Source organism: Dama dama, chromosome 33 (genome assembly GCF_033118175.1).
Source record: "Dama dama isolate Ldn47 chromosome 33, ASM3311817v1, whole genome shotgun sequence".
Lineage (NCBI taxonomy): Eukaryota > Metazoa > Chordata > Mammalia > Artiodactyla > Cervidae > Dama > Dama dama.
The window spans coordinates 39419050-39441007 of record NC_083713.1 but is presented as its reverse complement, the minus strand read 5'-3'; the positions used below and the strand labels follow the sequence as shown (position 1 = coordinate 39441007).

Sequence of the window (21958 nt, the reverse complement as noted above, 5' to 3'; positions counted from 1 at the left end):
GGGAGCGGGGGTTACTTTTCATTGTGGTGCACAGGCTTCTCACTGTAGTGGTTTCTCTTGTTGCACAGCACAAGATCTAGGCACACGGGCTTCAGTAATTGCAGCACATGGGCTGAGTAGTTGTGGCACACGGGCTTAGTTGCTCTGCAACATGTGGAATCTTCCTGGACCAGGGATGGAACCCATGTCCCCTGCATTTGCACATGGATTCTCATCCACTGTGCCACCAGGGAAGTCCCTCCTGAATTCTTCAGATCAGGTAGTGGCAACAAAAGCAGGTAGTCCCCTACCAGAAAGCTGGAATCAATCCTATCTCTCCCTCCATCAACCTACACAATCCATCTTCAAAGACTATTCATTTTTCCTTCTCAATATCTATTGAGTCTTTTCCTTCCATTGGTCTATTTTCAGACCTGTCACAATTCACCTAAACCAGAGCAGCCTCTTCTGACTGATCTTCCCACTTCTGATCTTGCTCTAGCCAAATCTATTTGTTTTCCACAGAGTTGACACAGTGAGCCACTGAAAAATCAAGTCTGACCAGGTCCTTCCGTCACTTATAACCCTTCAATGGCTTCCTATCACCATAAAACTATAAAATCCTAGTTCAGAGTTGTTGTATATGAGGCTGTCTAGTATTACTGAAACACTTATAGGGCCTGTAAAGCACATTATGGTTTCAAGGCTTCTGAGTCCTTACTCATGCTATTCTCTCTGCTTGGAAGATTTTTCCATGGATTCCTGGATTCTCTCTAGGTTAGCATTCAGCCCAGCTTGTAGCCTCAGCTAATGAGTTCAGAGAGCCTCTGTGATAATTTATTCCTCAGAAAGATTCAATGTCCTTCTTTTGGACCTGCCTAATACATTGTAAATACTGATAGCAAAGCAGTTAACATTTAACACATCATTCTTTCTTACTCTAAGTCTTCCTCTGTGAAACTGTAAATTGAAAGGAAAGTTTCAGTGCTTTGTTCATCTTTGATTATGGTCTACACAGAGAAAAGAATCTTAAAAAAAAAATCAGTAGAGCCGATGCAGAAAACAAATGCATGGTTACTAGGGGGATAAGGGGAAGAAGGAGAGAGAAAGTGGGAAACTGACACTGACATGCACACACTACAATGTATAAAGGGATGACTAATGAGAACCTGCTGCACAACACAGGGAATTCCACTCAGTACTCTATAAGGGCCACACAGAAAAAGAAGCTTACACGTGTGTGGGTGTATGTGTATGTGTAACTGATTCATTTTGCTTTACACCTGAAACTAACACAGCACTGTCAATCAACTATACTGCGATAAAAGTAAAAGTTAAAAAAGTGCCTAGAGCCCTGTACTCAATAAACTAGGATCTGAGAAATATATCAGTTTCACTACACCTGACAACACTCTGAAGGCATTAAGTACTGTATAAAATAAACATAAGATAGCACGTTAATAGAATTAAAAAAATACCTAAAATTAAGAATATGAATAGTTCTTTGGAGAACGCTCAAATTATTATACAAACAGAAAAATTTAACTTCTTTTATTCAACGTAAGTACCTTCTATGTGTAGAAGTTCTATTCAATATTTACCTAAGCATCACAAAAAACCTTGAGGTGAATATTATAATATTCATTTTTCAGATGAATAAACTGTGTTGAGTGTCACAATGGAATTCAAACCCAAGTCCATCTGACTTCAAATTCTGTATTATTTTCAAAATTTCATACAGTATTAGTCAAGTCTAAATTTGATTACCTCATCTTCACAGATCTCAGTCTTCTTTCCTTTTTTGTCTTCTTTATCTTCTTCATCTTCATCATCTTCATCAGCTTGGTCATCACTATCATCGTCGTCGTCATCATCATAGTCACTGTCTCCTCCCTTCCTCCTCCTTTTTCGTCCTGGAGTGGGTGTGCCCAATGGATGCTGTTCTTCTCCAAGATCAATGCCACCTGAAGTGTCTCTTTTGCCTGTTTTCTTAGCATGAATGATTCTGAGCCTTTAAATATGAAAAAAATGATGATATGGAAGAAAAGGCTTCCCTCTGTACTTTTTAAATATCATACTATGAGTTTTAAGCATGTGGTATTTCTCTCAAAGTAACCAATATATCAATGACAATAAAAATTAGAAGAAATATGTTCACAGAAATTATAAAATATGTTAACTTTTAAGAGTTATACTATCTCTTTGGAATCAGAATACATATTTTTAAAAACACAGAAAACCGAGATTAACTCAGGAATGGCCAAGTGATAGTTCTTGATCCTATATCTGACTGAGTAAATTTCAATTCAAGTGACTGCAAAGAAACTATCCTCTTAACATAGAAGTTGAATAATTTCAGCATTATATTTCCTGGCAGGAAGCTAATTGAGCTTTAATGCTGAATATATTTGGATATGTTAGACTCTTTGTAAAAGCAAACTGTAATTAGAAAACAATTAAGGAAAAATGTGGTAGCTCCAAACAGATTCTATTTATGACAAAAGTAACCTGATAGAAACAACAATCTTTGAATATATGATTGCTTGACTTCTTTGAAAGAAAGATAAATTGACTTTCTTTTAAGTTTGAAGCATGTGAGTTCAATGAATCTCATTATATCTTTTGTCCACTGAAAACTCTGCCTCTGAGTTTTATTAATTTTATATCTCAGCTTAATTAAACTTTGCCGTTTCTAATTTTTAGACAAAACAAAGTTTAAATTCCATCTTTGCACTTAGTATGCTTTATTCAGAAATTTGTGAAGAAGGAAAACAGTATATTAGTTTTAATAAAATAGGACTTACTTGCGGAGTTTACCTTCTACCACCCATTTATCTCTCCTTAAGTTTGACATATAATCAATGTTCTTGTCGATTTCACTGCCAATGCAAAAGTTTATTAGAAGACATAAATTAATACATAATGCAATACATTAATTTGGTAAATAAAATGATGCAGATTTTTGCTAAGTACAAATGATGATTGCCAATGAATAGCAAAAACAAATGAAAAATTATACTAATACATAGCTAAGAGATGTACAGAAAACTTAAAACATCCAGCAATGGTAGAAACGCATGGCTCTGAAATATTTGGATTGATTCTTTCCCTAGAAAGGTAAAGGAATAAAAGTAACATAATTAAAATCTGTAAAATAATAAATAGCAAGAACAAGATGAACGAGGAATTTGTTCACCAAATCTTCAAATATTATAGTGGAGAACTTACTTTGACTCTTAAATGAGATTAAGTATTTTTTTAAAAAGTGCAAACTAACATGCAATAAACAAATAATATTAAGATTGTATCAGCATATGATAAAAAGTAAGTGGATAATTCTACAAATGGCTTCTAGCAAAAAATGAGGTAGTCATCTGCCACCGAAGATAAAAGAAAGATTCTGAGTTCTTACAACAGAACTGGATTCTAGAGTCATAGCAACAAAAAACTGTTCACATTTCAGTATACAAATAAATAATAAAATTACCAAATAAACAAGAAGTGTTACAAGGACTATACACAGTATGATTCAAAATTTCTTTTTAACAGGCTGAAAAGAAATACATTAAAATACCATTTGTCATCTCTGAATGGTGAGATTAGTATAATTTTAATTTTTTTCTTTGTGGTAGTCTGTTACTTTCAAATGTTCTATAAGCAATTTGTATTACTTTGTGACTAGACAAATTTAAAACAGAAAATAATCACCAGAAAAGTCCGGACATGTGCTTACCTCACCACACTCTTGCTGCATGCCAGTTCATTGATCAGGAAAGCCAGAACTGAGGCTTTCTGTGCTGGAGTGTGAGCCTGAAAAGCTTTAGTCTTCAGGCTTTCAGTAAGTTCAGTCTGCCCACAGTGTGCTTCCATAAAAATCTGCAAAATCTCGGAAACATTGTCTCGATTCACACCAACATTCAGCAAATGTTCTCCAAGAGCTGTTTTTGCCTATAAAAGTTTGGCATTTTTATCAGTATAAGGACTGATACTAACTCATAAAATATAAGCAGTAAGACTTTTAAATATTGGTATTATATGATTTAGTTATTACTGACAAGGGCTTTATTCACAATTTTTGATGAAATGGAGATAAAAACAGTCAATGGATGATCAGACAAGCTTTCAAGTACTTGTAATTTTTCCATTCCTTCTTCAAACTTGGCTAAAAGTTAGGTGTGGAGAAGAGTATGTAAATTTGTGGTTAAAAAAAATCATACCTTCTTTGGCAATAGAAACTATCTGAAGGTTTTACAGGCTATATCCATCAGTAGTGGTGGGAGAGGGGTTGAAGAGTACTATTATTGTGTTTTCTGGTTCTACAGTGTCATGGATTTTATTGCCTGGTATGCTGGATGAATAGGGAGATGGAGGAAAAAGTAACAGGTGTATCTGGAAACTTCTCTCTCTATAATATTATCTAGAGTAAAACTGACTGAAATGTGTATCTTAATTGGAATTAAGATAAATTTGAACTTATTGAGTATCCACGTAGCAATATAGAGTCTTAACATGCTGTTCTACAGGGGCCTTGATTAGCGTCAGTTATTTACAGTGATTTCAAAGAGAACACAGTATACTTTCAGAGGACACATGTAAGTTCTAACTTCTTTACAAATTTAGAATTTTCTGTTTTGCTAAATATTACTTGGGAATTCCTTAAATAAATTTGGTTTTTGCCAAAAGCTAAAGGAAAATAAAAGTAATTTGGGAATGATTTACATTCCTTAGGCTTTATGAACCAGGTTTTTCTAAGTTTGTACCAACTATAACTGAAGCAAATCTACCTTTAACTTCATGAGAAGCTATGTAGAAAAAATTGAGTAAGTCTATACAGTCTTTTGCTAACATGCTAAAGCCAGCTATTAATGCACTGATAGTACAAATTAAAAAGATGTATTTTGTTTTTTACCTTGTATCCTGTAATTAGACCTGGATCACATACAGCAGCTGAGAGGAGCCTCACAAGCAAGTCTTGTACTTCACCCATGCTGTCCCCTATATTTAGCAATCCCTCTTGAAGAACACTCAGGTTTGGAACATCAATATTCACATCAAAGCCCAAAACTTTACCAAAGTTTCGTAAGAACTGCACCACCATGAGACAGTCTGAAAATGTACTTCCAGAGAGAACAAGTCCTGGAATACGAGGCAACTCTGGCAAAGGCTGAAAATAAAAGAAAAGAAAGAAAGAATAATTTTAAAAAATAGTTTAAAAAAATCATTTAAAAATGATTTTATACCTTCGGAAGTAAGGTAAGTTGTTATTTTTCTCTGCCTTGTACCAATGGTTTTTCCCGCTAGATTATAAATTCCATGAGGGCATTTCTATAACCCCCTGGTGAAAGTGAAAGTCACTTAGTCATGTCCGACTCTTTGCGACCTCGTGGACTATACAGTCCATGGAATTTTCCAGGTCAGAATGCTGAAGTGGGTAGCCTTTCCTTTCTCTAGGGGATCTTCCCAACCCAGGGACTGAATCCAGGTCTCCCGCACTGCAGGTAGATTCTTTACCTAATCATAAAATTCTGAACACAAGCAGCCATTAATAAATTTTGGTTGAAATCAACATGACCTTAGATCTCTACAAAAGAGAATACTAATTTTAACTTAAATATTGACAAAACACAGGTTACATAACTGGAGAAAAAATTAGATAACATAAGAAATAAGTATCTCATGATTACTTTACCATGGACCAACTCAGTAGGGCACGTGCAACACTTTCTTCTAATGATGTCAACTGATTTATAATTCACACTTTTGGGGAGCTCAGAAACTAACCATGTACACATCTGTGGCTTGTATGGTTGGAGAGAGAGGTACCATCTTTGGCTAATGAATGTAGATAAATTATTAGGTCCACATGACAAGAACAAACAACCCTGTCAAGAAGCCAGTCAGAGTGCAACTGTCAGTCTTGAGGTTTCCTGTATATAGTGGAACACGGATTCAGTATCAAAATGAGAGAGCTGTTTCTTCTGCTATTTCTCAAATATGCTCACATATTAACATTTTAATGACTAAATTATATTTTCAGCTTTCATGGACATTAAAAAAATTAAATAAATAAGTAATCTAAAAACATTTTCATCCATGAATACAATTCAATAAATATACTTTCAGTTATGATTGGGAAAAATGTGGCTTATAAACATTATCTGAATTGGACCCTGTTCAAAAATGTGTCCGCTACTCTGCACTTGGTGTAATAATGAACTAAAGACTTCTTCCACTAATAGTGTGTAGAAACACAAACTATGGATAACTGCTGACGTAATACAAATCTTCTGTTACATATGAAAACCATTTAATTCTGTCTTCTTTTTTCCTGAATCATATCAGATATACATAATTCCATATGATTCTAAAAATTTATAAAGCAAACCAACAAAAGTAAGTCTTAAAGTACAAAGTGAATTGAAAGTGCAAGTTGCTCAGTCATGTCCGACTCTTTGTGACCCCATGGACTATACAGTCCATCGAATTCTCCAGGCCAGGATACTGGAGTGGGTAGCCTTTCCCTTCTCCAGGGGATCTTCCCGACCCAGGGATCGAACCCAGGTCTCCCGCAATGCAGGCGGATTCTTTACCAGCTGAGCCACAAGAGAAGCTCAAGAATACTGGAATGGGTAGCCTATCCCTTCTCCAGAGGATCTTCCTGACCTAGGAATTGAACTGGGGTCTCCTGCATTGCAGGCGGATTCTTTACCAACTGAACTATCAGGGAAGCCCAAGTCTTAAAATGGACTTACAAATATTTTATATGGTACATATGGACTTAAATGAAAATAAAAGGTTATTTATGACAATTTAGGATTAAAAAAGATCATTAAGGATTAGCAAGAAAATAAAGTTTATTAGGATTCAAAAAAACTGCTCAATATGAGATTAAAACATGTTAACTAACCACTATACCTATTCTGTGCTAAGGAAATTTTAAACATCCAATTGACTAAAACTAGATTATATACAGGCTTCCCTGGTGACTCAGACTGTAAAGAATCTGCCTGCAATGCAGGAGACCCAGATTCAATCCCTGGGTCAGGAAGATCCCCTTAAGAAGGGCATGGCAACCCACTCCAGTATTCTTGCTTGGAGAATCCCATGGACAGAGGAGCCTAGTGGGCTATAGTCTCTAGGGTTGCAAAGAGTCTGAAGTGACTTACCAACATGTGCATACTTTCATCTTTATTTAAAAGCATTTATGCTAAGTAAGTAAGTAGAATATTAGTAAATTTAATTTTCCACTTGGGTACTAGAAGTTTGGGCTTCCCTGTCGCCTCAGCAGTAAAGAATCTGCCTGGCAATGCAGAAACTATGGGTTCGATACCTGGGTCAGAAAGATCCTCTGCAGAAGGAAATGGCAACCCACTCCAGTATTCTTGCCTAGGAAATACCATGGACAGAGGAACCTGGCTGGCTACAGTCCATGGGGTCACAAAAGAGTCGGACATAGCAACTAACAGCAACACTAGAAGTTTGCTTTAAGCACTTTATAAAAGAGCTTGCAAAAATAAGAGATAATCATTATCTGTATGTCATATGACATATGAGTAAATATAGATGCTACTGACCAAGTATAACTATTATATCATTGAGATACTATTATAGACATGATATGCATTGACACAATTTTCCAGGAATACTATCTTAACTATAACCAAACATAACTGACTTCTACTCATAGTATGTGAAACCATACCAGCTGTTACTATGCTTCTGCTCTTTCCAAATTGCTACTTTTATGTATTTTAGCAATATTACAAATCTGTGAAGCATCATGGAAGAGAACATACACCTGAGGTACTTTGACAGGACACACTCCTTGGCTTTCAGGGTCATTAAGAGTATGGGCTCTGGAGTTTAACAAAGTGAAGCCTGAATCCAAGTTGCTATATAAGTTGTATAATCTCAGGCAAGTTCCTTAACCTCTCTGTTTCAAGTTTTCGCATCTGTAAATGGGCAAAAATACCAGTTCCACCAGATTGCGGTGGGGGCCAAATGAGAAAACTCATCTGAAGCATTTAGCATTGTGTCTGGCACAAACCAAACATACTCAATAGTTAGCTACCACCACTAAAGCATTGAAAGAGGTTATACTGCAAATCCTAATTTATTGAAATATCTATGGAAGCCTGAGGGAGGAGTTAGATCTTTCTGTTCCTAAATGCCTCGAAAAGACCAAATGAAACACAGAAATACTATTTCTATAATTCATTTTTATAGATTTCTACAGTATACTACTTATATTAAAAAGGTTTGTGGTGTTCCATTTATATATTAAGAACTGCCGTTATCAGCACAGAGCTCTAGAGAGGTTTACTTGTACCAGGAGAGACAGATGACCTAGACTTGGAAATCCACTCCTCTAGCTAAAAACACAAGGCTTTCATAATGGCAGCTCTGGCAAAGGAATCAGATGAGAACACAGAAAAATTTAAATTTATTAATGAAATAGTTTACATGATAAATTACCTTTTGGTCTGCTAAGCACATGTCTTCATTAGGCTTCTTTAGTTCCTTTGCCATTTCTAATTCTAATCTTCGTTGCTCTAGTTTACGTTCTTTATTTAATCTTTTCTCATCACGTTTTTCTTGCTTCAATCGTTCTTTTTCCTTAAAAAGAAAACCATGTCCACATATTCTCTTTAATCAATGTGTATGTTTAAAAAACCTCCAGTTAAAATTTAAAAGGTAATCAAAGTGTTATTTCCATGAACAAAAATTCTCTTGGAATGATTAGGAATAGACTTGAAATTACAAAGAAATACTGACATTTTGCTTTTCCGTGTTTTCACCCTTTGAAGTTTGAAAATAACCTTATGACAAAATATCAGTATTAGTTTCAATCCTGATTATTTCATTATTTAAAATTTATTCAATCTTTTCCCAGATTATGAGATTAAAATATTAATAAAAGCAGGTATATAAAATAAACATGGACAAGTAAATATTTATTTTAAAAAGTTAATTAGTATTAGCGAAAATTTTTGTGTAGCTCCAGGAAATAAGATTTACAGCATGAAAATAGAAACATGTTTGAATTTGCATAAAAAATAAATCAAAAGTGATTTAGCTAGTCTGAACATGTGCATCTATGATGAAATAAAAATATTATTTACCACTCTAAACAACACTTAAAAGAATATCAAATAGGTTCTGAATGCAATTCCAAAAGCATTAAAAATATTTTGGGTAATGGCAACAATATGGAAATAATCTTGTTTCCTTTCTTATAGAGGATGACATTCTTTTGAAAGAAGTGATTTTCCATAATACTGGTGTCATTATTTTATTATCATATCTCAAATACAATTCTCTTTTTAAATTGAAGTATAACTGATTTACAATACTATGTTGGTTTTAGGTGTACAATACAGTGACCTGATATTTTTACACATTATGAAATAATCACCATAAACAAATCTGGTTACTGTGTCTCCAAAGTTATTACAGTATTATTGACTGCTCCTTATGCTGTACATTATATCCCCATGACTTACTTATTTTATAACTGGACTTATTTCAACCAGTTCCCACAATCTCCCCTCCCCTCTGTGAAATGCTAGCCTGCTTTCTGTATCTATGAGTTTGTTTCTGTTTTATGTTTGCTTGTTTTGCTTTTTAGGTTCTACATACAAGTGAAATCATACGGCATTTGTCTTTGCAGACTTATTTCACTTAACACACTACACTCTAGGTCCACCCACACTGTAACAAATGGTAACACTTCATTCTTTTTATGGCGGAATAACATTCCATTTATATATATATACCACATATTCTTCATCCATTCATTTCCTGATGAACACTTGTGCTGCTGCCATGTCTTGGCTATCGTAAATAATTCTGCAGTGAACATGGGGGTGCATGTGTCTTTCTGAATTTGTGTTTTCAATTTCTATGGATAAATACCCAGAAGTGGATTTGCTGAATCATATGGTAGTTTTATATTTAATTTTTTGAGAAACCTCCATATTGTTATCTACAGTGGCTGCATGAGTTTATATTCCCACCAAAAGTGCACAAGCATTCCCTTTTCTCCACATCCTTGCCAGGAACCATTACTTATCTTTTTGATAAATTGCATTTTGACAGGTATAAGGCTGTATCTTATTGTCCTCGGCCCAATCAATATTTTTACTTATTAGAGGAGAAATATCAATAATGACGATTCTAACTTGTCATTATTATATACATCTTTCAGTTTTCTTTATTTTTACCAAAATAAAGTCTAAATACTTTTGAATTTGGACTCGCTTCTTTTCCAAACTTATCTCCCACTTTTATATTCTATGTAAATTTAGTCAAACTACTTATTATTCCTGATAAACATATATTGTTGAGGAATATATATTGATCTCATCTTGCATATCAAAATTCTAATTAAAAAACACCACCTTCTTCCAATTTCTCATACCTAATTATAGCTCTTACCTATAATTTTAACCTAGCATTATTGCTTCCTGTAGTATGTTAGCATTTCTTTTCCATAACTTAACCATCTCCATTTCAATTACCACTGGTAAGACAGCACCCTGACGGCTGTGGCAGGGCATGCCAAGGGGGAGACAGAGGAATGGAGAAGTATACTCCCAGCCAAGAGTTGAGAGAGCATGACGGGACTGTAGGTTGCATGGTGAATAGTTGCTGGGAACTGTGACACATGGAGGTCATGTCATGAGGACTTGTTTATAAGATATGCTCAGATTACTGCTCATTTTTATACTACTTCTAAATTTCTGGATTACTGATTCATGCAGACATTTGGGAAGGAAATGATAAAAAAAGCTTTAAAATATACACAATTAATGTGTAACAATCCCACAACGCAATACAGATTTTCAAATCAAATTATCATTGGTAGAACAATTTTGTTTTCCAGAATTAGATTTCCAATTTTTTTTTTTTGATTTCCAATTTTTAAATGCATAAAATGTTGCTCTAAGTACTTTTCTGAAGAAGAGAAGACAACTTCGTGGTCACTTACCAGAATAATGAATTATAATCACTAATAGGGAAAATTTATTAAGTGTCTCATAAATTTCAAAGTAACTGGTGCAAATTTTTCTATTATGTAGGACTAACCCAGAATTCTTAATGATGTTTTAATAGTAATCATAAATAATTGAGACTTCTCTACTATACACTAAGAACTGTTGAAAATGGTTGTAATTTTTTTTCAAAAAGAAAGGAACTGTGTGACACTAATGCTCTTTTCACTACACCAACTTCACAGTAGTGGTAATCTGAGGGTATGAACACCCTTCAGCGATACGTAGACAATGAGTTAGAGTACATTAAATGCCATGAGATAAAGGTATTCTTGAATATCATTTTTACCTAGTGATATGCAGTATTTTTTGAATTAAAAAAGCAATGCATAATGTGGCATGTAAAAATGACATCTACATTTTAGTATAAAAATGGAGATTTGCAAGAAATCTTAGAAATTTACAGGAAAAGGAAACATGGAGTCTCTACATTGAATTAATTTGTCCACCAATTTATCTAGTGACTGTTATTAGATTGTATAGGACTGATACAAATCCTGCGATTCTGCTATAAAATGACTCTCAAGGAACCAGAGCTTCTAGGATCCCCTCAACGATCAACTAATATTTAAAATAAGGACAGTCACAATCCAGCCTCACACAAGTTTTGGTCTCACATCTCATGATTCTCAGTGTATTTCTCACACTCTAGGCTCACTGTGTGATACACCTGTTTTGAAGAGATGTGTAACCAGTTTGAGGCATTGCTTGGATGACAATGATATGATCATGAGGAGGAGGAATAAGAAGGTGAAGAATGAAGAGGAGAGATGAAGGAGAAAGAGAAGAAGAGGAAGAGAACCAACAAAGTCAAGAGAAGTATACGGTGGTGGTGGTGGTTTAGTCACTAAGTCGTGTCCGACTCTTGTGACCCCATGAACTGTAGCCTGCCTGGCTCCTCTGACCATGGGATTCTCCAGGCAAGAATACTGGAGTGGGTTGCCATTTCCTTCTCCAGAGAGAAGTATATATACAGAGTTAAAATCCACTAACCCTCTCTTCTCACCTTCCTCCCCCTAGAACCCAGAGGTCTATTTTACTTAGTACATTTACTTAATACAGGTACATTAATACAGGTACTTAATACAGGTACATTTCATTGTACCTGTCAGCTCCTCTGCCTGTGATGCATAGCCCTTCTTCCTTTACACAAAACTAAAGCCCGTGTTTTTATTTTTCCCACAACTAGTTTAGGAGTTTTAATATTTCCCTTTTTTTGAGCTTCCACATAACTTACTATAGCATTCATTGCACTGAGTGACAACTATTTGTTTAAAGTTGATCTCTTCCACTGTAGCGTGAGTTTCTAAAGGTCAGAAGAACAAACTTATCCACCTCTTTATGAACCTACTGACTCTAAGCAGTATAATTTGCCAAAAACATTCAGGAGAGTTTTTAATGATATTCTATGTCTTTGACACTCAAGCCTGTATCAGTTCAATTTTCCTCTCCAACTGGTCTAAATATTATTTTTACTTCCAACTATAATAGTTATCATATGTCTGTAAAGACATATATAATGTGCTTTAGCATATAAAAATTACTTAAGCACTGAATAACTTGTTAAATGAATAAATCTACAAAGGCCACATTATTTAAATTTCAAGGCAATAACTTAATTGTCTACAAATGACTATGGTATATAGCTCCTGACTATATTTTAGATTGACTATAAATAATTACAAGCAAATTAGATTATCTCCTTCCAATTTTTTTTGATTTTCATTCTCAGCTATTCCTGTCCTCGCCCAGTTCTAGATGCAGAGATTTATGAAATAAATATAGATCCTTGGAATATATCTAATTTAAAATAAAACATTTTATCATCTTAATTATAGTAAAGAAATTTTCTATATTAAAATATTACTAATATCTTAGTTAACAAGTCAGTTGAATTTCATCTCAAAATTGAAACCTTTTGATAGCAAATGCATTAAATTTAGATTATACTAAAGAACCTAAAGATACATAAGGTGACAATTTAAAAAGCAGTTTTTTACTCACATAAAAAGATTATTATAGGGACTCTAAAAGCATAAATGAAAGTACTTCCAGAAATCCAAAGCAAAATAACAAAGGTATGAAATAAATGTATTCTATTTTAAAATAACAGAAGTTTAAAAACTAAACAATGAGTGTGGTAGGAGGATCTGCTATTATAAAGTTTTACAACTTATTAGATTGCAAAACAGGCCATTTTTAAGAGGCCATGCTGCAACGATGCCTTTTTTTGTATTTTACGATTCTACGGGGTCTCTTAGGTATTTGCTCTGGGCATAATTAGGAGAATACATTTCTTTTGACAGCAACTTGTATTTAAATTTCAAAGATATAAATATTATTTAAGAGACACAGATTTACCTTAGGGTACAAGAGGAATATAAGTGTAAATAACATTAATAACACAAGCCATTTATAGAAGACAGATATAAAGAATAAAACTGGTGCTATTTTATATCATATATTGAGTATGAGTAGAAAAATCAGGACAACTTTTAAGGGCCTATTTTTACCTTTAAAATATAAAAAATTTAAGTTTGAACAAATTAAAAATTATGAATCCATGATAAAAGAAATCCTTATATTTCAAATTTTAATAAAATTATACCTTATTTGAATTAAATCACTGTATTCTACAGGTATAAAATATTATTTAAAAAGAAAATTTCCAGTTATCACATTTTCATAAAATCTACCAAAGTATTACACAAAAGTCTGCACTTTAGATTGTTATTGTTTAGTTGATAAGTCGTGTGACCCCATCCATTGTAGCCCACCAGGTTCCTCTGTCCATGGGGTTTTCCAGGCAAGAATACTGGAGTGGGTTGCCATTTCCTTCTCCAGGGATCTTCCTGACCGAGGGATCAACCCAATCTCTCCTGCATTACAGGTAGATTCTTTCACCACTGAGCTACCAGGGAAGCCCTTATTTTAGATTAAGTATCATTAAATATTTTTAGAGTGAAAAGTGAAAGTGAAGTTGAATCCAACTCTTTGGGACCCCATGGGTTGTATAGTCCATGGAATTCTCCAGACCAGAATACTGGCATGGGTAGCCTTTTCCTTCTCCAGGGGATCTTCCCAACCCAGGGATCAAACCCAGGTCCCCCACTTGTAGGCAGATTCTTTACCAGCTGAGCCACAAGGGAAGCCCAAGAATACTGGAGTGGGCAGCCTATCCCTTTTCCAGCAGCTCTTCCAGACCCAGGAATTGAACCTGGGTCTCCTGCATTGCAGGTGGATTCTTTACCAAAGGAGCTATGAGGAAAGCCAGCTATAATTAAACAAATGTCTTCTAAATTAAAATAAAAATTGCTAATAATTCTTGTCAAATAGAGATTTTAATACATCTAAATTACATGGAAAATAATTCTTCCCAAAATTGTGCATGTATCTTTTAAATGTGTATGATATTTAATATTTTTCTGAGTAGTTAAAATGAAATCATTTTTCATGTTTTTAAAGATAACTGAGGGGGGCAGTCCTAAGATGGCAGAAGAATAGGACAGGGAGACCACCTTCCCTCCCACAAATTCATTGAAAGATCATTTGAACACTGAGCAAATATCACAAAACAACTTCTGCACGCTGGTGGAGGACACCAGGCACCCAGAAAGGCAGCCCATTGTCTTCGAAAGGAGGTAGGACAAAATATAAAAGATAAAAAGAGAGACAAAGAGTTAGGGATGGAGACCCGTCCCGGGGAGGGAGTCTTAAAGATTCCAAACTCCAGGAGACCCTCTTACTGGCGGGTCTGTGGGGAGTTTTGGAATCTCAGAGGGCAACATAACTGGGAGGAAAAAATAAATAAATAAAACCCACAGATTACAGGTCTAACTAAACTCCCAGCAGAGAAGTAGCCCAGACACTGGCATCCACCACCAGCCAGCAGGGGCTGAACAGGGAGGCGCAGGATGCACTGCTTAGGGTTGGGACTGGGCATGAATGCCCTGAGGGCAATCTGAGGAGCTAACTGAGATAGCAACCCAAACCATGGGATAGCCAGAGAGGGGAAAAAACAAACAAACAAACAAACAAAAACCAGAGAGGAACAGAGAGAGAGAGAGAGAGAGAGAGAGAGAAGCTTTCCCGCTAAAAGCTCTAACCTAAGGCACTGCCCTGCCCGCTCACAGAACAAAGGAATGAGCAAATACCAGAGGAGAGCTAGCCGGCTGCAGACCGGCTCATCCCCTGCTGGAGGCAGGGAGGCAGGCGGGCACCAGCCAGAGCTGGAAGGAAAGGGGCAAACTCGGCCCCAGAGACGGCATCCCATACCAAACTGCAAGCAGGCTCTCCAGTCACTAACCAACCCTTCCTGGGATCCTGAACGGATGATATCCGTCAGGAGGGTCGCAGCCGGAGCTCAGCTCCCCAGAAGAGACACATGGCACACCTGAGATGCTGCTGCGCACCCAGGAAGCCAGGCGGCTGGGACCGGGGAGGTGCTAAGATGCACCGCACCTGGGGAGTGTGGCTCGCCAAGCACCTGGTGGCCTGGGCTGCTCGGACCAGGAAGGGCACAGAACACAGGCCCAACTGCGTCTGTATCTGAGAACTTGAACCTGAGCGGTATAGATCTGGGAAGTGCACGCAGCCCAGGGCCCCCCTCAGACAGTTCCCAGGCAGAGCAACCTGGAGCCTGAACAGTGTAGACCGGGAAAGCTCGCACTCCGTGAGCGGGGCAAACCCAGTGTGGCCCAGACACTGCGGGCACTCCCCACACTCGCCAGTGAGGTTTGTCTGCAGTGTTCCTCCCTCCCTGCAGCACAAACGAACAAGTGAGCCTAAGTAAGTGACCACCTTCGCCCCCTTGTGTCAGGGCACAAGTTAGATACTGAAAAGACTAGCAGACAGAGGAAGCCAAACTAAATAAAGACGGAACTGCTCTGGAAGTGACAAGGTGCAACAGATGAAAACCCTGCAGTTAGCACTGGCTACATTGGAAAGGGCCCTATAGACCCTGAGAAGTATAAGCTGGAACAAGGAACTATCTGAAACTGAACTGACCACACACTGCCCGCCACAGCTCCAGAGAAAATTCCCTTCTCTTCTCTACTTAACTCTGTGAATCTTTTTGGGTGTTCTGCGGTATGGAGAAAACTTAGGGAACTGATCACAGACTAGATTGGTCTCTCTCCTTTTGACTCCCCCTCCCCTCCTCCTGGTCACCTCTATCTCCTTCCTCCCTTTTCTCTTCTCTGTGGAACTCTGTGAACCTCTCTGAGTGTTCCAGACTGTGGCGAGCAAATAGGGAATTGATTACTGGCTAGACTGCTCTCTCCTCTTTTGATTCCCCCTCTTCTCCTGGTTACCTCTATCTCCCTCCCCCCTCTTCTCTTCTTATGTAACTCTGTGAACCTCTCTGGGTGGCCCTCACTGTGGAGAATCTTTTCACCATTAACCTAGATGTTTTGTCATCGGTGATGTATGGATGGAGAAGTCTTGAGGCTACTATAAGAACAAGACTGAAAGCCAGAGGCAGGAGGCCTAAGTGACTCCAGGGACCATTAATCAACAAAAGCTTATCCAAAAGCCTCCATACCTACACTGAAACCAAGCTCCACCCAAGAGCCAACTAGTTTCAGAGCAAGACATACCATGCAAATTCTCCAACAAAGCAGGAACATAACTCAGCACAAAAATACAGGTGGTCAAAAGTCACACCAAACCCACAGACACCTCAATAATCACTACTGGACACTTCACTGCAGTCCAGAGAGAAGAGACCCAGCTCCACCCACCAGAACACCGATGCAAGCTAGGCTAACCAGGAAACCTTGATAAGACACTCATGCAACCCCGCTCACAGGGAGGAACCTCCACAGTAAAGAGGAACCACAAACTTCCAGCATACAGAAAGGCCACCCCAATCACAGCAACCTAAACAAGATGAAAAGGCAGAGAAATATTTAGCAGGTAAAGGAACATGATAAAAGCCCACCAAACCAAACCAAAGAGGAGGAGATAGGGAGTCTAACTGAAAAAGAATTCAGAATAATGATAGTAAAAATGATCCAAAATTTTGAAAACAAAATGGAGTTACAGATAAGTAGTCTGGAGACAAGGATTGAGAAGATGCAAGAAAAGTTTAACAAGGACCTAGAAGAAATAAAAAAGAGTCAATCAATAATGAATAATGCAATAGCTGAGATCAAAAACACTCTGGAGGGAACCAACAGTAGAATAACTGAGGCAGAAGATAAGATAAGTGAAGTGGAAGATTAAATGGTGGAAATAAATGAAGCAGAGAGGAAGAAAGAAAAAAGAATTAAAAGAAATGAGGACAACCTCAGAGACCTCTGGGACAATGTCAAATGCCCCAACATTCGAATCATAGGAGTCCTAGAAGAAGAAGACAAAAAGAAAGGCCATGAGAAAATACTTGAGGAGATGATAGTTGAAAACTTCCCTCAAATGGGGAAGGAAATAGCCACCCAAGTCCAAGAAACCCAGAGAGTCCCAAACAGGATAAACCCAAGGTGAAACACCCCAAGATACATATTAATCAAATTAATGAAGATCAAACACAAAGAACAAATATTAAAAGCAGCAAGGGAAAAACAACAATTAACCCACAAGGGGATCCCCATAAGGATAACAGCTGATCTTTCAATAGAAACTCTTCCAGTCAGAAGGGAATGGCAGGACATACTTAAAGTGATGAAAGAGAAAAACCTACAACCCAGATTACTGTACCCAGCAAGGATCTCATTCAAATATGAAGGAGAAATCAATCAAAAGCTTTACAGACAAGCAAAAGCTCAGAGAATTCAGCACCACCAAACCAGCTCTCCAACAAATACTAAAGGATCTTCTCTAGACAGGAAACACAGAAAAGGTTTATAAACTCAAACCTAAAACAACAAAGTAAATGGCAATGGGATCATACTTATCAATAATTACCTTAAATGTAAATGGGTTGAATGCCCCAAACAAAAGACAAAGACTGGCTGAATGGATTCAAAAACAAGACCCATATGCTGTCTATAAGAGACCCACATCAAACCTATGGACACATACAGACTGAAAGTGAAGGGCTGGAAAAAGATATTTCATGCAAATGGAGATCAAAAGAAAGCAGGAGTAGCAATACTCATAGCAAATAAAATAGATTTTGAAATAAAGGCCATGAAAAGAGACGAAGAAGGACACTACATAATGATCAAAGGATCAATCCAAGAAGAAGCTATAACAATTATAAATATATATGCACCCAACATAAGAGCAAAGCAATATGTAAGGCAAACACTAACAAATATGAAAGGGGAAATTAACAATAACACAATAATAGTGGGAGACTTTAATACGCCACTCACACCATTGGATAGATCAACTAAACAGAAAATTAACAAGGAAACACAAACTTTAAATGATACAGAGGACCAGTTAGACCTAATTGATATCCATAGCAGGTTTCACCCTAAAATAATGACTTTCTCCTTTTCCTCAAGTGCACAAGGAAACTTCTCCAGGATAGATCACATCCTGGGCCATAAATCTAGCCTTGGTAAATTAAAAAAAAAATTGTAATCATCTCAAGCATCTTTTCTGATCACAATGCAGTAAGATTAGATGTCAACTACAGGGAAAAAAACTATGAAAAATACAAACATATGGAGGCTAAACAACACACTTCTGAATAACCAAGTCATAAAAGAAATCAAGAAGAAATCAAAATATGCATAGAAACAAATGAAAATTAAAACAAAACAACCCAAAACCTATGGGATTCAGTAAAATGGCAACCCACTCAGTAATCTTGCCTGGAGAATTCCAAGAACAGAGGAGCCTGGCAGGCTACAGTCCATGAGGTTGCAAAGAGTCAGGCATGACTGAGCAACTATCACTCAGTAAAAGCAGTGCTAAGGGGAAGGTTCATAGCAATACAAGCCTACCTCAAGAAACAGGGGAGAAATCAAATAAATAACCTAACTCTACACCTAAAGCAACTAGAAAAGGAAGAAATGAAGAACCCCAGGGTTAGTAGAAGGAAGTGCAGTTCAGTTCAGTCGCTCAGTAGTGTCTGACTCTTTGCAACCCCATGAATAGCAGCACGCCAGGCCTCCCTGTCCATCACCAACCCATTAGAGTTTACTCAAACTCATGCCCATCGAGTCAGTGATGCCATCCAGCCATCTCATTCTCTGTCGTCCCCTTCTCCTCCTGCTCCCAATCCCTTCCAGCACCAGGGTCTTTTCCAATGAGTCCACTCTTCGCATGGGGTGGCCAAAGTATTGGAGTTTCAGCTTCGGCATCAGTCCTTCCAGTGAACACCCAGGACTGATCTCCTTCAGGATGGACTGGTTGGATCTCCTTGCAGTCCAAGGGACTCTCAAGATGAATCTTCTCCAACACCACAGTTCAAAAGCATCAATTTTTCCGTGCTCAGCTTTATTCAGTCCAACTCTCACATCCATACATGACCACTGGAAAAACCATAGCCTTGACCAGACAGACCTTGCAAATTAATGTCTCTGCTTTTTAATATGCTGTCTAGGTTGGTCATAACTTTCCTTCCAAGGAGTAAGCGTCTTTTAATTTCATGGCTGCAGTCACCATCTGCAGTGATTTTGGAGCCCCCCAAAAATAAAGTCTGCCACTGCTTCCACTGTTTCCCCATCTATTTCCCATGAGGTGATGGGACCAGATGCCATGATGTTAGTTTTCTGAATGTTAAGCTTTAAGCCAACTTTTTCACTCTCCTCTTTCACTTTCATCAAGAGGCTTTTTAGTTCCTCTTCACTTTCTGCCATAAGGGTGGTGTCATCTGCATGTCTGAGGTTATTGATCTTTCTCCCGGCAATCCTGATTCCAGCTTGTGCATCTTCCAGACCAGCGTTTCTCATGATGTACTCTGCATATAAGTCAAATAATCAGGGTGACAATATACAGCCTTGACGTACTCCTTTTCCTATTTGGAACCAGTCTCTTGTTCCATGTCCAGTTCTAACTGTTGCTTCCTGACCTGCATACAGGTTTCTCGAGAGGCAGGTCAGGTGCTCTGGTATTCCCATCTCCTTCAGAATTTTCCACAGTTTATTTTGATCCACACAGTCGAAGGCTTTGGCGTAGTCAATAAAGCAGAAATAGATGTTTTACTGAAACTCTGGCTTTTTCTGTGATCTAGCGGATACTGGCAATTTGATCTCTGGTTCCTCTGCCTTTTCTAAAACCAGCTTGAATACCTGGAAGTTCTCGGTTTACGTATTGCTGAAGCCTGGCTTGGAGAATTTTGAGCATTACTTTACTAGCATGTGAGATGAGTGCAATTGTGCGGTAGTTTGAGCATTCTTTGGGATTGCCTTTCTTAGGGATTAGAATGAAAACTGACCTTTTCCAGTCCTGTGGCCACTGCTGGCATATTGAGAGCTGTACTTTCACAGCATCATCTTCCAGGATTTGAAATAGGTCAACTGGAATTCCATCACCTCCGCTAGCTTTGTTCGTAGTGATGCTTCCTAAGGCCCACTTGACTTCACATTCCAGGATGTCTGGCTCTAGGTCAGTGATCACACCATTGTGATTATTTGGGTTTTGAAGATCTTTTTTGTACAATTCTTCTGTGTATTCTTGCCACCTCTTCTTAATATCTTCTGCTTCTGTTAGGTCCATACCATTTCTGTCCTTTATTGAGCCCATTTTTGCATGAAATGTTCCCTTGGTATCTCTAATTTTCTTGAAGAGATCTCTAGTCTTTCCCTTTATGTTGTTTTCCTCTATTTCTTTGCATTAATTGCTGAGGAAGGCTTTCTTATCTCTTCTGGATATTCTTTGGAACTCTGCATTCAAATGGGAATATCTTTCCTTTTCTCCTTTACTTTTAGCTTCTCTTCATTTCACAGCTATTTGTAAGGGCTCCTCAGACAACCATTTTGCCTTTTTGCATTTCTTTTCCATGGGGATGGTCTTGATTCCTGTCTCCTGTACAATGTCACAAACCTCCGTCCATAGTCCATCAGGCTGTCTGTCTATCAGATCTAGCCCCTTAAATCTATTTCTCACTTCCACTGTATATTCATAAGGGATTTGATTTAGGTCATACCTGAATGGTCTAGTGGTTATCCCTGCCTTCTTCAGTTTAAGTCTGAATTTGTCAGTTAGGAGTTCATGATCTGAGCCACAGTCAGCTTCCGGTCTTGTTTTTGCTGACTGTATAGAGCATCTCCATCTTTGGCTACAAAGAATATAAACAATCTGATTTCGGTGTTGACCATCTGGTGATGTCCATGTGTAGAGTCTTCTCTTGTGTTGTTGGAAGAGGGTAGAAGGAAAGAAATTACAAAAATGAGGGCAGAAATAAATGCAAAAGATACAAAAGAGACCATAGATAAAAATCAATAAAGCTAAAAGCTGGTTCTTCAAGAAGATAAATAAAATAGACAAACCATTAGCCAGATTCATCAAGAAAAAAGGCAGAAGAATCAAATCAATAAAATTAGAAATGAAAATGGAGAGATCACAACAGACAACACAGAAATACAAAGGATCATATGTGACTACTATCAGCAGCTATATGCCAATAAAATGGACAACTTGGAAGAAAAGGACAAATTCTTAGAAAAGTACAACTTTCCAAAACTGAACCAGGAAGAAATAGAAAATCTTAACAGACCCATCACAAGCACAGAAATCGAAATCATAATCAGAAATCTTCCAACAAACAAAAGCCCAGGACCAGATGGCTTCACAGCTGAATTCTACCAAAAATTCAGAGAAGAGCTAACACCTATCCTACTCAAACTCTTCCAGGAAATTTCAGAGGAAGGCAAACTTCCAAACTCATTCTTTTTTTCTTTTTCAAACTCATTCTATGAGGCCACCATCACCCTAATACCAAAACTGAACAAAGATGCCACAAAAAAAGAAAACTACAGGCCAATATCACTGATGAAGATAGATGCAAAAATCCTTAACAAAATTCTAGC

The 21958-nt window shown here is 37.4% G+C and overlaps 1 protein-coding gene across 21 annotated transcripts in view; it reads right to left on the bottom strand.

Moving 5' to 3' along the window:
- BAZ2B (bromodomain adjacent to zinc finger domain 2B) overlaps positions 1 to 21958 on the bottom strand; it is a 313340-nt gene that overhangs the window by 39596 nt on the left and 251786 nt on the right. For all 21 annotated transcript variants that reach the window (XM_061135321.1, XM_061135323.1, XM_061135319.1 and 18 more), the window contains 5 exons: positions 8455 to 8595; positions 4889 to 5143; positions 3713 to 3927; positions 2784 to 2858; positions 1747 to 1990 (listed from right to left, as the gene is read on the bottom strand). In XM_061135321.1, coding sequence (XP_060991304.1) covers positions 1747 to 1990; positions 2784 to 2858; positions 3713 to 3927; positions 4889 to 5143; positions 8455 to 8595 — 930 coding nt within the window. The remainder of the gene's footprint in view (positions 1 to 1746; positions 1991 to 2783; positions 2859 to 3712; positions 3928 to 4888; positions 5144 to 8454; positions 8596 to 21958) is intronic.